We start from the raw sequence: 15,828 nt of genomic DNA, 5'->3' as shown, positions 1-15,828 counted from the left end.
GGCCAGGCTGGTCTCAAACTCCTGACCTCAGGTGATCCACCCACCTCAGCCTCCCAAAGTGCTGGGATTATAGGTGTGAGCCACCGTGCCCCGCCACAAATGGCATCACTTTATACAGATGAGGCAACCGAGACTTAGAGACATAAAGGGGCTTGGCTAAGTTGCAAAGCAGCTATGGAACCAACAGAGAGAGGGGCTGTGGAGCTGTGCAGAAAAAACAGGAAGCCATTAGCCCAGGATAGTGTGTCCACAGTCCCCACTTGTCCATCACCACATCCTCTCTTCACCTCAGGGCTGCAGCTCCTCCGCCTCTGCCTCCTCCGGGCCCATATCCTGTGCCCCTCTCCCTTATCATTCTGATCCTGCCAGTTTCTGCCACGCCTCTCTGACCTTTGCTCCACGTTCCATGCTTGTTCTCCTCCGGACCTGGGAACCGCCGGCTTACTTTCACTCACTGCCTGCTCTTCCCAACACCTCACCATGTGTACGGGAAAGTGTGCCCGCTGTGTGGGGCTCTCCCTCATCACCCTCTCCCTGGTCTGCATCGTGGCCAATGCCCTCCTGCTGGTGCCTAATGGGGAGACCTCCTGGACCAACACTAACCATCTCAGCTTGCAAGTCTGGCTCATGGGCGGCTTCATCGGCGGAGGCCTGATGGTGAGAAGGCTGGCAGGGGAGCCCGGGCCAGGTGGCTGGGTGCCACCTAAGGGGTTCTGAACAGGAGGGACAGGGAGAGAGGAATAAGGACGGTTCCTTGGGAGAGGATGACAATGGCTTGGTCGGGGCTAGGAGCCCTCTGGAGTCAGTCCTAGAGGAGCCGCAGGGTCCCAAGCTGAATGTCTGAGAACAGAAAGGACGAGAGCCTCACTGCTCTAAAGAGCTCCCCTACCGGGTAGGGAGCGTGTCCTGCCTGTCCTCCCCGTCCCCACTGTTGAGCAGATGCTGGGAAAACCTCACTACAATGGTCGAGGCAGAAGGAGCAGTTGGTTGTCAGAGACGTCACCAGGGCAGGATAATAACAGGCATGAGGGTGGGGCGCAGCGAAGTTACTCAGAGCCGGGGACTGACGTCACGGATCAGTCACCCTCCCCTGCCTGCACGTCCATTCACTCTCACCCCACATTTCTGGAAGCCCAATCTGTGCCAAGTGCTAAGGATAAACTCAGAACCTAGGTCAGTATGGCAGGGAGGATGCCCCCAAGTCGTCTTCCGGGAGATGAGAATGTATTTGCCGGGGTTGCGGGTGGGGTTGTTGTTGTTGTTGTTGTTGTTTAGACAGGGTCTCTATTGCCTGGGCTGGAGTGTAGTGGTGCGAACATGGCTCCCTGTAGCCCCAACCTCCTGGACCCAAGCAGTCCTCCTGCCTCAGCCTCCGAGTAGCTGGAACCACAGGAGGACATCACCACACCCAGGTAACTTTTTTGAGATGGAGTCTTGCTCTGTCGCCCAGGCTGGAGTGCAGTGGTGCCACATCTCTGCTCACTGCAACCTCTGCCTCCTGGGTTTAAGCATTTCTCCTACCTCAGCCTCCTGAGTAGCTGGGATTACAGGCACGTGCCACCACACCCAGCTAATTTTTGCATTTTTAGTAGAGACGGGGTTTCACCACATCGGCCAGGCTGGTCTCGAACTCCTGACTTCAGGTGATCTGCCCGCCTCAGCCTCCCAATGTGCTGGGATTACAGATGTGAGCCACGGCCCCCGGATTAAATTTTTTGTAGAGACGGAGTATCCCTATGTTGCCCAGACTGGTTTCAAACTCCTGGGTTCAAGTGATCCTCCTGCCTCAGCCTCCCAAAGTGCTAGAATTATAGATGTGAGCACCACGCCTGGTCAAGACTAGGATCTGTCAGAAGTGGAGGAAAAGGAGACACAGATGTCCCAAATTTACTAACCCCCATCTTCCAACTCTACACCCATTTAGGGAAACTTTGGGATGGTCAACCTAGTTTAATATCTTCGTGAGATAAAGACAAAAGATCTACCCAGCACAGTTCCCCACTTCTCAGGACAGCTGGCTAATGACATTCTCCAGGGGAAAGCTCCCCTTCGCCCCTTTTGCTGGTCACACCTCGCTGGTCACACCTCTATTTGCTGAAATAGGATACCTCTCCTTGTATTTTTTTTTAGTAGAGACAGGGTTTCACTGTTAGCCAGGATGGTCTACGATGTCCTGACCTCGTGATCCACCCGTCTCGGCCTCCCAAAGTGCTGGGATTACAGGCTTGAGCCACCGCGCCCGGCCAGAGGATACCTCTCCTTTAACCAACAATCCCTCTTACTCTCTGATATCTTTTCTTCTACTCCCTCCTCCTGCATGGATTCTTGGCTGCTGTACTCTACTCCATCGCTCTAAATTCAACTCTTTCTGACAGTCACACTCTTCTCAGGCTGGCACACTTAACCAGTGTCACAGGGTGCTCCCTCTCCAACCTAAACTACCCTGTCTCCCCACACTCCTCTGCCGCATCTAACCAGCTTGCTTCAGCGGAGCTCCCTGAGGCTGCCCTCGCCAAATACGCATTCACAGCTGCCTTCCTCCCACCTCTGTGCCCAGAGTCACTCTCAAGAAGCACTACCTGGCTGGGCGCAGTGGCTCACACCTGTAATCCCAGCACTTTGGGAGGCAGAGGCGGGCCAATCACCTGAGGTCAGGAGTTCAAGACCAGTCTGGCCAACATGGTGAAACCCCGTCTCTACTAAAAATATATATACAAAAATTAGCCAGGCATTGTGGCAGGTGCCTGTAATCCCAGCTACTCAGGAGGCTGAGGCAGGAGAATCGGTTGAACCCGGGAGGCAGAGGTTGCAGTGAGCTGAGATTGCGCCATTGTGCTCCAGCCTGGGCGACAGAGCAAGACTCCATCTCATAAATAAATAAACAAATAAGGCCGGGCGCGGTGGCTCAAGCCTGTAATCCCAGCACTTTGGGAGGCCGAGACGGGCGGATCACGAGGTCAGGAGATCGAGACCACCCTGGCTAACACGGTGAAACCCCGTCTTTACTAAAAAATACAAAAAACTAGCCGGGCGAGGTGGCGGGCACCTGTAGTCCCAGCTACTCGGGAGGCTGAGGCAGGAGAATGGCGTAAACCTGGGAGGCAGAGCTTGCAGTGAGCTGAGATCCGGCCACTGCACTCCAGCCTGGGCGACAGAGCAAGACTCTGTCTCAAAAAAAAATAAAAATAAAAATAAAAATAAATAAATAATAAATAAATAAAATAAACAAATAAATAAGCACTGCTCTATACCACAGGGACACAGACAGGTTCCTGCTCTCCCTGAAGCTTGTGTTCCCTTTGGTGAGGCCACCAGTCTCATGGAAGAAAGGCTGGAAGTCCCACAAGGGCAAGCACTGCCTGCTTTGTTGGCTGCTGCGTACCCAGTGCTAGACCAGCACCTTGCACTTAACAGACACCCAATTAATAGTCACGGAATGGTGGTATGTGCCTGTAGTCCTAGTTTGGGCCCAGAAATGAGAGGCTGCAGTGAGCCTTTCAAATGAAAGGCTCCACTGCACTCCAGCCTGGGCAACAGAGCGAGATCCTGTCTCAAAAAAATAAAGAATAAAAAAGTCATTGAATGAAGTATAGAACTAGGCAAGGCAATTTCAGATGGAAGTAGGTACCATCGGCCAGGTACAGTGGCTCACGCCCGTAATCCCAGCACTTTGGGAGGCTGAGGCAGGTGGATCACGAGGTCAGGAATTCACAGCCAGCCTGACCAACATGGAGAAACCCCATCTCTACTAAAAATACAAAAATTAGCCAGGCATAGTGGCGCATGCCTGTGATCCCAGCTACTCGGAAGGCTGAGTTAGAAGAATCGCTTGAACCTGGGAGGCGGAGGTTGCAGTGAACCAAGATTACACCATTGTACTCCAGCCTGGGCAACAAGAGTGAAACTCTGTCTCAAAAATAAAAAATAAAAATAAAAATAAAATAAAATGGTGCTGGCATGAAGAGCTCTGAGGCAAAGCAGATGCCACTTTCTATAGGATTTTCAGAGAAGGGCTCTATGAGGTGATGTGTGAACCGAGACCCAGATGACAAGAAGAAGGTGTGAGTGTTGCAGACACTGGGGGCTGGAAGTACAAAGCCTAAGGTGGGAACAAGTTCCACACTTCTGAGGATCAGACAGGTGGCCGGTGGGGTGAGGTGTAATGAGATGAGGTCTGAGGAGGGCAGAGGCGAGGCCTGGAACACCCCGGAAAGCTACAGTTGGAGTCATTTGAATTTTTATTATAAGTACAACAGAAAACTATTGAAGGACTTTTTGCACTTTTTTTTTCAAGTTTTAAAACTTTTTGTTTAAGTCATACAGACAAGTACCCAGATCCTTAGTACGCAGCTCAACAAACTTTTACAAAGTGAGCACATCTGAACCCAGGTCAAGAAACAGATCATTACCAGAAGCGCAGACATGCCTCTCACCACACACGAAACCCCAGAATTACCTCACCAACAAGCTTAACCACTATTTTGTCTTCTAACCCCATAGACTAGTTTGGCTTAGTTTGCACTTTGCACAAATGGAATCATAGGGTATGTATCTGGCTTCTTTCTTTTTTTTTTGAGACAGAGTTTTGCTCTTGTTGCCCAGGCTGGAGTGCAGTGGTGCTATCTCAGCTCACAACAACCTCCGCCTCCCAGGTTCAAACGATTCTCATGCCTCAGCCCCCCAAGTAGCTGGGGTTACAGGCATGCACCACCACGCCTGCATAAGAACTACAGAAAACTAGCAATATCTATTAGCACTGAATATTTGCATGTCTTAAGAATCAGCAGTTTTACTGCTAGGTTTTTATCCAACAGAAATGCACACGTATTTATACCTAAATACCTCTACAAGAATGTTTATAGCAGCATTATTTGCAAAACAACCAAACTGGGAACTATCCAAATGTCCTTCAACAGCAGAATGGGCCAGACACAGTGGCTCATGCCTGTAATCTCAGTACTTTGGGGGTCCGAGGTGGGCGGATCACCTGAGGTCAGGAGTTCAAAACCAGCCTGACCAACATGGCGAAACCCCGTCTCTACTAAAAATACAAAAATTAGCCGGTCATGGTGGCAGGTGCCTGTAATCCCAGCTACTCAGGAGGCTGAGGCAGGAGAATCATGTGAACCCGGGAGGCGGAGCTTGCAGTGAGCTGAGATTGCGCCATTACACTCCAGCCTGGGCGACAGAGTGAGACTCCCTCTCAAAAAAAAAAAACAAAAAAGAAAAAGAAAAGAAAGACCAAACTGAGGTCACAGAAGTCATCCAGGAGAGATGACAGTGGCTTGGACTAGGCCAGTGGCTATGGAGATGGAGAAATATGAGCCGATTTGGGCTTAAATACAGTGTTTTCTTCTTCATTTATGATGATGACCCTTTTCTTTTCACTAAGACAGAAAGATGGCAAAGACTGAGACAGAAAAGCACATACTCCAAAGGGAAGCAAACACTTTAATCAAAAGAGTAAAAATCTCAAATAGGGCCAGGTGTGGTGGCTCGTGCCTGTAAAATCCCAGCACTTGGGAGGTGGAGGCAGGAGAATCGCTTGAGTCCCGGCATTCAAGACCAGCCTGGGCAACACAGTGAGACTCCATCTCAACAAAAATTTAAAAATCAGCTGGGTCTGGCCAGGCACGGTGGCTCACGCCTATAATCCCAGCCCTTTGGGAAGCCGAAGCAAGCTGATCACCTGAGGTCAGGAGTTTGAGACCAGCCTGACCAACATGGAGAAACCTTGTCTCTACTAAAAATACAAAGTTAGCCGGGTGTAGTGGCGCATGCCTGTAATCCCAGCTACTTGGGAGGCTGAGGCAGGAGAATCACCTGAACGTGGGAGGCAGAGCTTGCGGCGAGCCGAGATCGCGCCATTGCACTCCAGCCTGGGCAACAAGAGCAAAACTTCGTCTCACAAAAAAAAAGAGAAAAGAAAAAATTAGCTGAGTGTGGTGGTACAAGCCTGTAATCCCAGCTACTCTAAGGCTAAGGTGGGAGGGTCACTTGAGCCCAGGAGGTCGAGGCTTCATGAGCCGCGATCATGCCACTGTACTCCAGTCTGGGCAAAAATGTGAGACCCTCTCTCAAAAAAGCAAAAACAAAAACAAAAACCTCAGATAAGTAGATCATTCAAAATTGGTAAATCCAAAAGGCAATTCTAGGTGTGTTTGGATCCACAAGCCCCCAGTTAGTGACCTAACCAGGGAGGCTAAGCAAAGGTGTCAGCATGGGTCCTGGCCCTGCCATGAGACAGGAAGAGGAGAGAACAGGTGTTTCTCTGAGGTTGCTGGGAATGATCTAATTGAACTGATACTCTCAGTCCTTTCCCTGGAGAAGCACAAAATGCTGCCTTGGATGGTGTGTGCCAGATAAGACACATGAGGAGCCAGGCACAGTGGCTCATGCCTGTAATCTCAGCACTTTGGGAGGCTGAGGCAGGAGGATTGCCTGAGCCCAGGAGTTCGAGGCCAGCTAGGCAACATAGTAAGACATCAACTCTACAAAAAAATTGCCAAGCATGGTGTTCCGCACCTGTAGACCCAGCTACTCGGGAGGCCGAGGTGAGAAGATCATTTGAGCCCAGGAGGTTGAGGATACAATGAGCCATGATTGTACCACTGCATTTCAGCCTGGGTGACAGAGTGAGATCTTGTCTCAAAAAGCAAACACACACACACACACACACACACACACACACACACGAAAGCAAAAAGCAAGACAGCTATGGAATTCCAGAGATAGGAGACAGGTAAAGAACCTGACCTGTGCAACAAAGATAAAGATAAGGCTGGAGCCAGGTGAGGAGGCTTGAATGTCTTACAAGAGTTAGGCATTAAAGTCACAAGTCCGGCCGGGCGCGGTGGCTCAAGCCTGTAATCCCAGCACTTTGGGAGGCCGAGACGGGCGGATCACGAGGTCAGGAGATCGAGACCATCCTGGCTAACACGGTGAAACCCCGTCTCTACTAAAAAAGACAAAAAACTAGCTGGGCGAGGTGGCGGGCGCCTGTAGTCCCAGCTACTCGGGAGGCTGAGGCAGGAGAATGGCGTCAACCCGGGAGGCGGAGCTTGCAGTGAGCTGAGATCCGGCCACTGCACTCCAGCCTGGGTGACAGAGCGAGACTCCGTCTCAAAAATAAAAAATAAAAAAAAAAAATAAAGTCACAAGTCTTAGCCGGGTGCGGTGGTTCACGCCTGTAATTCCAGCACTTTGGGAGGCTAAGGCAGGCGGAGCACGAGGTCAGGAGATCGAGACCATCCTGGCCAACACGGTGAAACCCCGTCTCTACTAAAATCCAAACAATTAGCCTGGCGTGGTGACGTGTGCATGTAGTCCCAGCTACTCAGGAGGCTGAGGCAGGAGAATCGCTTGAACCTGGGAGGTGGAGGTTGCAGTGAGCCAAGATCACACCACAGCACTCCAGCCTGGCAACAGAGTGAGACTCTGTCTCAAAAACAAAAAAAAAAAGAGTTCAGTCTTAACGGACTTCTCTGTGAAGAGACCCTAAAGGGTTTGAGCAGAGAAAAGACCAGTTGAAAGCTATGTTTAGGCCAGGTGCAGTGACTTATACCTGTCATCCCAGCAATTCAGGAGGCCAGTGCAGGAGGAGCCCAGGAGTTCAAGACCAGCCTGAGCAAATAGCAAGATCCCATGTCTACAAATTACTTGAGCCCAGGAGATCAAGGCTAAAGTCAGTCATGATCAAGCCACTGCATTCTAGCATGGCTGGCAGAGAGAGACCCTCTTTCAGAAAGAAAGAAAGAAAGAGAGAAAGAGAGAGAGAGAAAGAAAGACAGGAAGAAAGAAAGAAAGAAGAGAGAGAGAGAGAGAGAGAGAAAGAAAGAAAGAAAGAAAGAAAGAAAGAAAGAAAGAAAGAAAAAAAGAGAGGCCGGGCGCGGTGGCTCAAGCCTGTAATCCCAGCACTTTGGGAGGCCGAGACGGACGGATCACGAGATCAGGAGATCGAGACCATCCTGGCTAACACGGTGAAACCCCGTCTCTACTAAAAATACAAAAACTAGCCCGGCGACGTGGCAGGCGCCTGTAGTCCCAGCTACTTGGGAGGCTGAGGCAGGAGAATGGCGTAAACCCGGGAGGCAGAGCTTGCAGTGAGCTGAGATCTGGCCACTGCACTCCAGTCCGGGCGACAGAGCGACACTCCGCCTCAAAAAAAAAAAAAAAAAAAAAGAAGAAAGAAAGAAAGAAAGAAAGAAAGAAAGAGAGAAAAGCTATGTTTAATCTGATAGAGGATACAGTGTGGGACGACATGGGGCAAGAGCTATGGGAGTATAATAGGGAGACTGAGAACATCTTCATGGGAGATGATTAGGGATTCAATGTGGGGAAGAACTCACAGATTCAGGAGCCACTTAAGGAAAATTTGAGAAAATTTGATATCTTTCTGGGTGCAAGATTAAAGATTTCCAGCCTGGGTGACCTAGTAGATGTTATTTTTTCCACTGATGGAGACAAGAAAGTCAAAGGGAGATGAATTTGAGGAATATCGTGAGATCAGCGTGAGGCTTGTTGAATTTGAGCTAAAACCAAGACATTCAAGTGAACATAGGATTTGGAGGCATCAGTTTTGGAGGCAACTTCTGGCAGAGTGAAGAGCTGAGTCCCTGAAAGGGGATGGGCATTGTTAGGAAAGCCACAGGGAGAAAAAAAGACAAAAAAAAAAAAAAAAAAAATAGAAAAAAAGACCAAGGACTGAATCTAGCAAGAGTACTAGACCATTCACTAGCACTCTTCCACACTCTGCCATAATCCCAATTCACCAGACACTCCAACACCACTATCTATTCCTATCTATTCCTGCTGCTGAGGGAACTTATAACTATTGAGTTACTCTGAGCCAGTCTTTTTTTTTTTTTGAGACAGAGTTTTACTCTTATTGCCCAGGTTGGAGTGCAATGGCACGATCTCAGCTCACCACAACCTCCAACTCCCGGGTTCAAGCAATTCTCCTGCCTCAGCCTCCCTAGTAGCTGGGATTATAGGCATGTGCCACCACGCCCAGTTAATTTTGTATTTTTAGCAGAGACGGGGTTTCTCCATGTTGGTCAGGCTGGTCTCGAACTCCCGACCTCAGGTAATCCACCCGCCTCGGCCTCTCAACGTGCTGGGATTTCCGGCGTGAACCACCACGCCCGGCCTCTGAGCCAGTCTTGACACCAAGTCAGCTTGTTCTCCCATTCAATCCTGAGAACAGACCTGTGAGGTAGATCTTCCAGACCCATCTCACACAAGGCAAAACTGAGACGCTGAGAGATGAATCAGTTCATAGCATGTGAAGTGGTCTCCCTGACTTCCGTTCAGTAGGGCACCTACTATGTGCCAAGATTGGGGAAAATAATGATATTGAGCCCTACCCTGCAGAGGCCACAATCTGGACAGAGATAAGGTAGGCACGTAAACAAGGATAAAGTAAGGTGAAGCCCAGCAGCGCTCCAGGAGAAGTAGAGATAAGGTCTTCTACAGTCCAAAGGGCTGAAGGCATCACAGGAAGCTTCCTGAAGGAGGTAGGCACTGATGCAAATCAGGCCTGGAGGATCTGGGCAGACGCACTATAACAATGACTCTTGTGCCACAGGTGCTGTGTCCGGGAATTGCAGCCGTTCGGGCAGGGGGCAAGGGCTGCTGTGGCGCTGGGTGCTGTGGAAATCGCTGCAGGGTAAGATCCAAATTAAGAAGGAATTCAGGGCTGGGGGTGGTGTCTCATGCCTGTAATCCCAACACTTTAGCAGGCTGAGGTGGGAGTATGGCTTGAGCCAGGAATTCTAGACCAGCCTAGGCAACAAGGCAAGACCCCTATCTCTACTAACAATACAAAAATTAGCCGGGTGTGGTGGTGAGAACCTGCAATCTTGGCTACTCAGGAGGCTGAGGTGGGAGGGCCACTTGAGCCCAGGAGGTCAAGGCTGTAGTAAGCAGTGATTTAAAAAAAAAAAAAAGGCCGGGCGCGGTGGCTCAAGCCTGTAATCCCAGCACTTTGGGAGGCCGAGACGGGCGGATCACGAGGTCAGGAGATCGAGACCATCCTGGCTAACACGGTGAAACCCCGTCTCTACTAAAAATACAAAAAACTAGCCGGGCGAGGTGGCGGGTGTCTGTAGTCCCAGCTACTCGGGAGGCTGAGGCAGGAGAATGGCGTAAACCCGGGAGGCGGAGCTTGCAGTGAGCTGAGATCCGGCCACTGCACTCCAGCCTGGGCGACAGAGCGAGACTCCATCTCAACAAAAAAAAAAAAGAAGAAGAAGAAGAAGAAGAAGATAAAAGATACAGAAATTAGCCACGCGTGGTGGCAGGCACCTGTAATCCCAGCTACTCGGGAGGCTGAGGCAGGAAAATCGCTTGAACCTGGGAGGCAGAGGTTGCGGTAGGCCAATATCATACCATTGTACTACAGCCTGGGCAACAACAGCGAAACTCTGTTTCAAAAAAAAGAAAGAAAGGAAGGAAGGAAGGAAAGAAAGAAAGAAAAGATACAGAAATTAGCCAGGTGTGGTGGCAGGCGCCTTGTAATCCCAGCTACTGGGATTACTGGATTACTACTGGGGAGGCTGAGGCAGGAGAATAGCTTGAACAAGGGAGGTGGAGGCTGCAGTGAGCCAAGATCGTGCCACTGCACTCCAGCCTGGGCAACAGAGTGAGACTCCGTCTCAAAAAAAAAAAAAAAAAAAGAAAGAAAGAAAAGAAATTCGGACTCAGTTTCTGCACCTGTCCTCGCAGAACCACAGCACTCTCTATGGAATTCCTAGCTACACAAGCTCCTCTGCAGACTCCCAGGCTCCACCCCACCCCTCCCTGGCACCCACAAATCTCAGATCTCAATGATCCTGAGGGGTAGGGGGTGAGGAGGAGAGGGGGGAACTACAACCCCAGTGAACCTCGGCGGCCACTGGCTTTCGGGTTAGCCTAACTGCAAGCCCCGGGTTTGACGCGAAATGTATTTTAAACCTGACTCAAGGCTGGGCGCAATGTCTCACACCTGTAATCCCAGCACTTTGGGAGGCCAAGGCGGGCAGATCACCTGAGACCGGGAGATCCAGACCAGCCTGGCCAACAGTGAAATCCCCTCTCTACTAAAATATAAAAATTAGCTGGGCGTGGTGGCGGGCGCCTGTAATCCCAGCTACTTGGGAGACTGAAAGAACAAGAATGGCTTGAACTAGGGAGGCAGAAGCTGCAGTGAACCAAGATGGCGCCACTGCACTCCAGCCTGAGTGACAGATCAAGACTCTGTCTAAAATAAATAAATGAATATAAAATAAAATAAAACTACTTTTTTTTTGGAGACAGAGTTTCGCTCTTGTTGCCCAGGCTGGAATGCAATGGCAGGATCTCGGCTCCCTGCAACCTCCGCCTCCCAGGTTCCAGCGATTCTCCTGCCTTAGCCTCCGGCATGTGCCACCACACCGGGCTAATTTTTGTATTTCGAGTAAAGACAGGGTTTCTCCATGTTTGCCGGGCTGGTCTTGAACTCTTGACCTCAGGTGATCTGCCCGCCTCAGCCTCCCAAAGTGCTAGGATTACAGGCTTGAGCCACCGCGCCCGGCCAAAAAATACATTTTAACAACCTGACTTGAGCAGATTTCAATCATGCGTGGGGGCTGGTGCTGAGTGTTGTCACCTACAGGTGAGGAGATTGGGCCTTACCTCCCCTTTCACGCCACATCCAGATGCTGCGCTCGGTCTTCTGCTCGGCGTTCGGGGTGCTTGGTGCCATCTACTGCCTCTCGGTGTCTGGAGTCGGGCTCCGAAATGGACCCAGATGCTTAATGAACGGCAAGTGGGGCTACCACTTCGAAGACACCGCGTAAGGTTTAGCCTGTATTCGTGTCCTGCATTCTCTGCCTCTTCCCTCCCGCACTTCCCCCGTGGACTGGGACACCTGGGCGAGACTCGACCTTCGAGAGCACTCGCTCCACGTGGGTTACCTGGGCCTTTGCAAATCCCCTGGGACATATTCTTGGGAGCGGGGGTGGCGCACGCGCACGCCGCCTTCTTCCACGTGACCTTACCCCTCCCACAGGGGAGCTTACTTGGTCAACCGCACTCTATGGGATGGGTGCGAGGCGCCCCCTCGCGTGGTCCCCTGGAATGTGACGCTCTTCTCTCTGCTGGTGGCCGCCTCGTGCCTGGAGATAGTACTGTGTGGGATCCAGCTGGTGAACGCGACCATTGGTGCCTTCTGTGGCGATTGCAGGAAAAAACAGGTGAAATGGCGTGCGGTGGAGTTGTAGAGGGAACCTGCCTGGTCCTGGCTGCATTCTCACCTTCTCTTTTCCGCAGGACTCCACTCACTGACGCTCCACTGACCGCTGGGTTACACCTGCTCCCTCCTGGATGCCTGCCTGGCTCTCTCACTCCCTGGCTCGCTAGAATAAACTGCTTTGAGCTCTCTTCCCTGTCTCAGACTGTGCCTTCTGTTAGAAGGAATGTGCAAGAGGCTACAGATACACCTGGGCTTTGGGGCCCCTGCACCCCACTTGTACTTCTTAACAAATAGATACTGAGCTATTTGGTTGCACTGGAAATAACGATGGTAAACAAGGCAGACAAGTTTTGTTCTCTCAAAGAACTTGGCATTCCAAGGGTGGAAGATAGGCAATTTTTAAAAGAAGCAAAAAATTATTTCAATAGGTAATAAGCACTTTTTTTAAGACAGGGTCTTGCTGTCACTCAGGCTGGAAGGCAGTGGCACGGTCTCGGCTCACTGCATCCTCCACCTCCTGGGCTCAAGCAATCCTCTTGTCTCAGACTCCTAAGTAGCTAGGACCATAGACATATTCCACCATGCCTTGCTAATTTTTTTGTAGAGACAAGGTTTTGCAATGTTGCCCAGGGTGGTCTCGAACTCCTGAGCAAAAGTAATCCTCCCACTTCAGCCTCCCAAAGTATTGGGATTACAGGCATGAGCCACTGTGTGCGGCCAATAAGCACTTTTTAAAAGCATGTTGGTAATGGGATTGATATTAACTTATGGAGAGACTCTCTTTTATGATAGGGAAAATTTGAGAAAATGAAATTTGAGCTAAGATCAGGAGGGCTTGCTAACCATCTGGATATTTGTGGGATTATAGGCAGAGAGAAGAGCAAGGACAAAGATCCTAAACAGGGATCCGTTTTCTAGGAGAAAATAATGAAAACTATGGAAAAGACACTGTAATCTCTTAAACTCTAGAAAATGGAACTGTAAAGCCATTGTGGCCTTGTCACCTCCTAATTTGGTAGATTTTTTTTTTTTTTTTTTTAAGACAGGGTCTCACTTTGTCACTCAGGCTGGAGTGCAGTGGCATGATCTCGGCTCATTGCAGCCTCAACATCCTGGACTAAAGCAATCCTCCTGCCTCTGCCTCTTGAGTAGCTGGGGCTACAGGTGCACACCACCATACCCCTGCTAATTTTTGTCCTTTTTGTATAGAGGGGGTTTTGCCATGTTGCCCAGGCTGGTCTCCAATTCCTGAGTTTAAGCAGTCCACCAGCCTCAGCCTCCCAGAGTGCTGAGATTACAGCCATGAGCCACCACATCTGGCCATAATTTGGTAGATTTTTCTTAATCTTAGGTCATCGGTTCAGAAAGGAGACAACCTCGGCACCTAATGGAGGCAGGGTGTGTGCTGATACTCTCAGAAAGCCAGACTTCCTGGCCCGGCACCATGTTGCAAGCCTATAATCCCAACGCTTTGGGAGGCTGAAGCTGGTGGATCACTTGAGGTCAGGAGCTTGGGACCAGCTTGGCCAACATGGGGAAACCCTGTCTCTACTAAAATTACAAAATAAGCTGGGCGTGGTGGTGGGTACCTATAGTCCCAGCTACTCAGGAGGCTGAGGCAGAAGAATCTCTTGAACCCTGGAGATGGAAGTTGCAGTGAGCCAAGATCATACCACTGCACTCCAGCCTGAGCAACAGAGCGAGACTCCAAAAAAAAAAAAAAAAAGCCAGACTTCCATTACTTGTCTGAAATTTATGTGTTTAAGTGCGTTTTTCTCGAGTCTATAACTTTCAGCAATCTACCATGGACCCCTGAGACCAAACCCAAATGTATGCCTCCCCCAGTGCCAGATTAGGAGGGGAAAAGGAGACTCAGTTCCCCATCCCTTAAACAGGCACGACCAGCCCGGCGCGGTGGCTCATGCCTGTAATCCCAGCACTTTGGGAAGCCGAGGCGGGCGGATCATGAGGTCAGGAGATGGAGACCATCCTGACTAACACGGTGAAATCCCGTCTCTACTAAAAATACAAAAAAAAAATTAGCCAGGCGCGGTTGCAGGCGCCTGTAGTCCCAGCTACTCGGGAGGCTGAGGCAGGAATGGCGTGAAGCCGGGAGGCGGAGCTTGCAGTGAGCGCAGAATAAAATAAAATAAGATAAGATAAAATAAAATAAAATAAAATAAAATAAAATAAAATAAAAACAAGCGAGACCAAAGTCAATTCGGAGAAGCTTTAATAGCAGGAAGTGAGACTAGCCTCCTGGCCCGGGAGAGAGCGGCGGCGGCCCGGTTCAATTGAGGCAGCAGAATAAGCGCACGTCGTTCAGCGCAGTGTCATCGCTGAAGCCTCTAGGTCCCTGGATCTTGGTCTGCAGGCCGCACACGCCCTTGGGGCAAGGGTCACTCCAGTCTCCAAAGTCTCCCCAGCTCAGCCCAGGCCCCTGCAGTTCCTCGCCGTCTGAACAGCGGAAGCTCACGTTGTTCGCTGCTGTGTTGTCACCGAGAGTCGTGGGTGCCTCCACGCGAAGCGAGAAAGCCACTAGGTAGGCGCCGCCGCGACCCCACAGCGGCTCACTCCATTCGCCCCAGCTGCAATCCCGGAAAGGGAGATGCGTTGCCTCTGCGGACGCCCCCATTCACCAAGCCCTTGAGACTTTCCAAGCCAAGTGCTGTGTATGACCTGGTGGGCTGGGTGCTCCCTGACAGAGGGGGAGTCTTCCATCCATCCCTTGCCCTCCCCCCCCGCGTCTATACTGCCCGGTAGCTCTGGAGGAGCCAGCCTGCCTGCCGCGACGGAGTATGTAATAGAGGGTAAGGGACATATCACCCCAAGGGATCCTAGACCCCTGTGCCCCACCTTCCAGACTGCGACTCTACCACGTGCGTGTTGCCTAGGACGTTCCCGCGCCCGGCTCCACCTGGGTATGATGAGAAGAGCAAGGGCGAGTCACGGAATTCTCATCCTTGGCTGGATGGTCCCACGCATCTCCACCCTCTCCAGGACCTAAGCCTGAGCCCCAACCTTGAGCGAGAACCCGCTGGCGAAGAATCCGTCAGGACACAGCTCAGGCCAGGCCCAGTCGCCCCAGGGACCCCCGTGGGTCACTTCGATGATCGCCGCGTAGCCGTTCCAGCCATCTGCCTGTGCACATGGGAAATGCGTCGCCCGCAGAAGCAGCAGCAGCGGCTGCCGTTTGGCTCCCCCGCCTGGCTCCATCCTGCAGCTGTGAATCAGGCCTCCTAAGCAGATTTATATCAGTTTGTCACCTGTGAGGGCTCCAATTGCGGAAGGGCCTCCCAGATTAAGTGAAACCCAAAACTAATCCACTCCCGGAACCCTATTTCCTGCTGCCTGAGGCAGAGGCTCCCAGAGCTAGGGGAGGAGGGGCAGTGAGAGAGCGGGAATTGAAATACCCATCACCTATTGAACATTTACCACAGGCTACGAATTATGGTTAGCGCTTTGCAGTGTTTTATTTAACCCTCACAGCAATTTTTAGGAGGTGAAAATTATCCTTCCTTTTTTGTAGAAGAGGGAACTGGCTCAAAAATGGCAAGCAAGTTGCCTTAGGTTTACAGCCAAGCAAGCTGGCAAACATTCCAGCAGGGAGAGCAAAG

General features: G+C 50.9%; 2 protein-coding genes across 3 annotated transcripts; one reads left to right on the top strand and one right to left on the bottom strand.

The window, feature by feature from the left end:
* The first annotated feature begins 368 nt into the window (after window positions 1–368).
* On the top strand, window positions 369–12,402 carry TM4SF5 (transmembrane 4 L six family member 5). Of its 2 annotated transcripts, none has more exons than XM_033185001.1 (5): window positions 369–657; window positions 9,587–9,667; window positions 11,676–11,812; window positions 12,145–12,212; window positions 12,289–12,402. In XM_033185001.1, the coding sequence occupies exons 1-5, from the start codon at window positions 481–483 to the stop codon at window positions 12,312–12,314; spliced, it is 489 nt and encodes a 162-aa protein (XP_033040892.1). In that variant the 5' UTR covers window positions 369–480; the 3' UTR covers window positions 12,315–12,402. The 2 variants fall into 2 exon arrangements, with proteins under 2 accessions (XP_033040892.1, XP_033040891.1); XM_033185000.1 differs by having other exon boundaries at window positions 371–657; window positions 12,029–12,212; window positions 12,289–12,399.
* A 2,025-nt stretch (window positions 12,403–14,427) lies between these two features.
* Window positions 14,428–15,532, bottom strand: VMO1 (vitelline membrane outer layer 1 homolog). Its single transcript, XM_033184999.1, is given in 3 exon segments — window positions 14,428–14,799; window positions 15,068–15,128; window positions 15,193–15,532. Coding segments are annotated over 3 exon segments (594 nt in total). The 5' UTR covers window positions 15,428–15,532; the 3' UTR covers window positions 14,428–14,501.
* Window positions 15,533–15,828: the final 296 nt, after the last annotated feature.

This window comes from Trachypithecus francoisi, unplaced genomic scaffold (genome assembly GCF_009764315.1).
Source record: "Trachypithecus francoisi isolate TF-2019V2 unplaced genomic scaffold, Tfra_2.0 Lachesis_group20, whole genome shotgun sequence".
In the NCBI taxonomy this organism is placed as follows: Eukaryota; Metazoa; Chordata; class Mammalia; order Primates; family Cercopithecidae; genus Trachypithecus; species Trachypithecus francoisi.
The sequence above is the reverse complement of the archived record's forward strand: the minus strand, read 5'-3'. Positions and strand labels throughout refer to the sequence as shown.

Bases quoted from the DNA above. Each gene is read 5' to 3' on its own strand.
- TM4SF5 (XM_033185000.1), top strand. From the start codon at position 481: ATGTGTACGGGAAAGTGTGCCCGCTGTGTGGGGCTCTCCCTCATCACC. The intron at 658-9,586 runs GTGAGAAGGCTG...CTTGTGCCACAG, and splicing joins TCATCGGCGGAGGCCTGATG to GTGCTGTGTCCGGGAATTGC. The intron at 11,813-12,028 runs GTAAGGTTTAGC...CCCCTCCCACAG, and splicing joins TACCACTTCGAAGACACCGC to GGGAGCTTACTTGGTCAACC.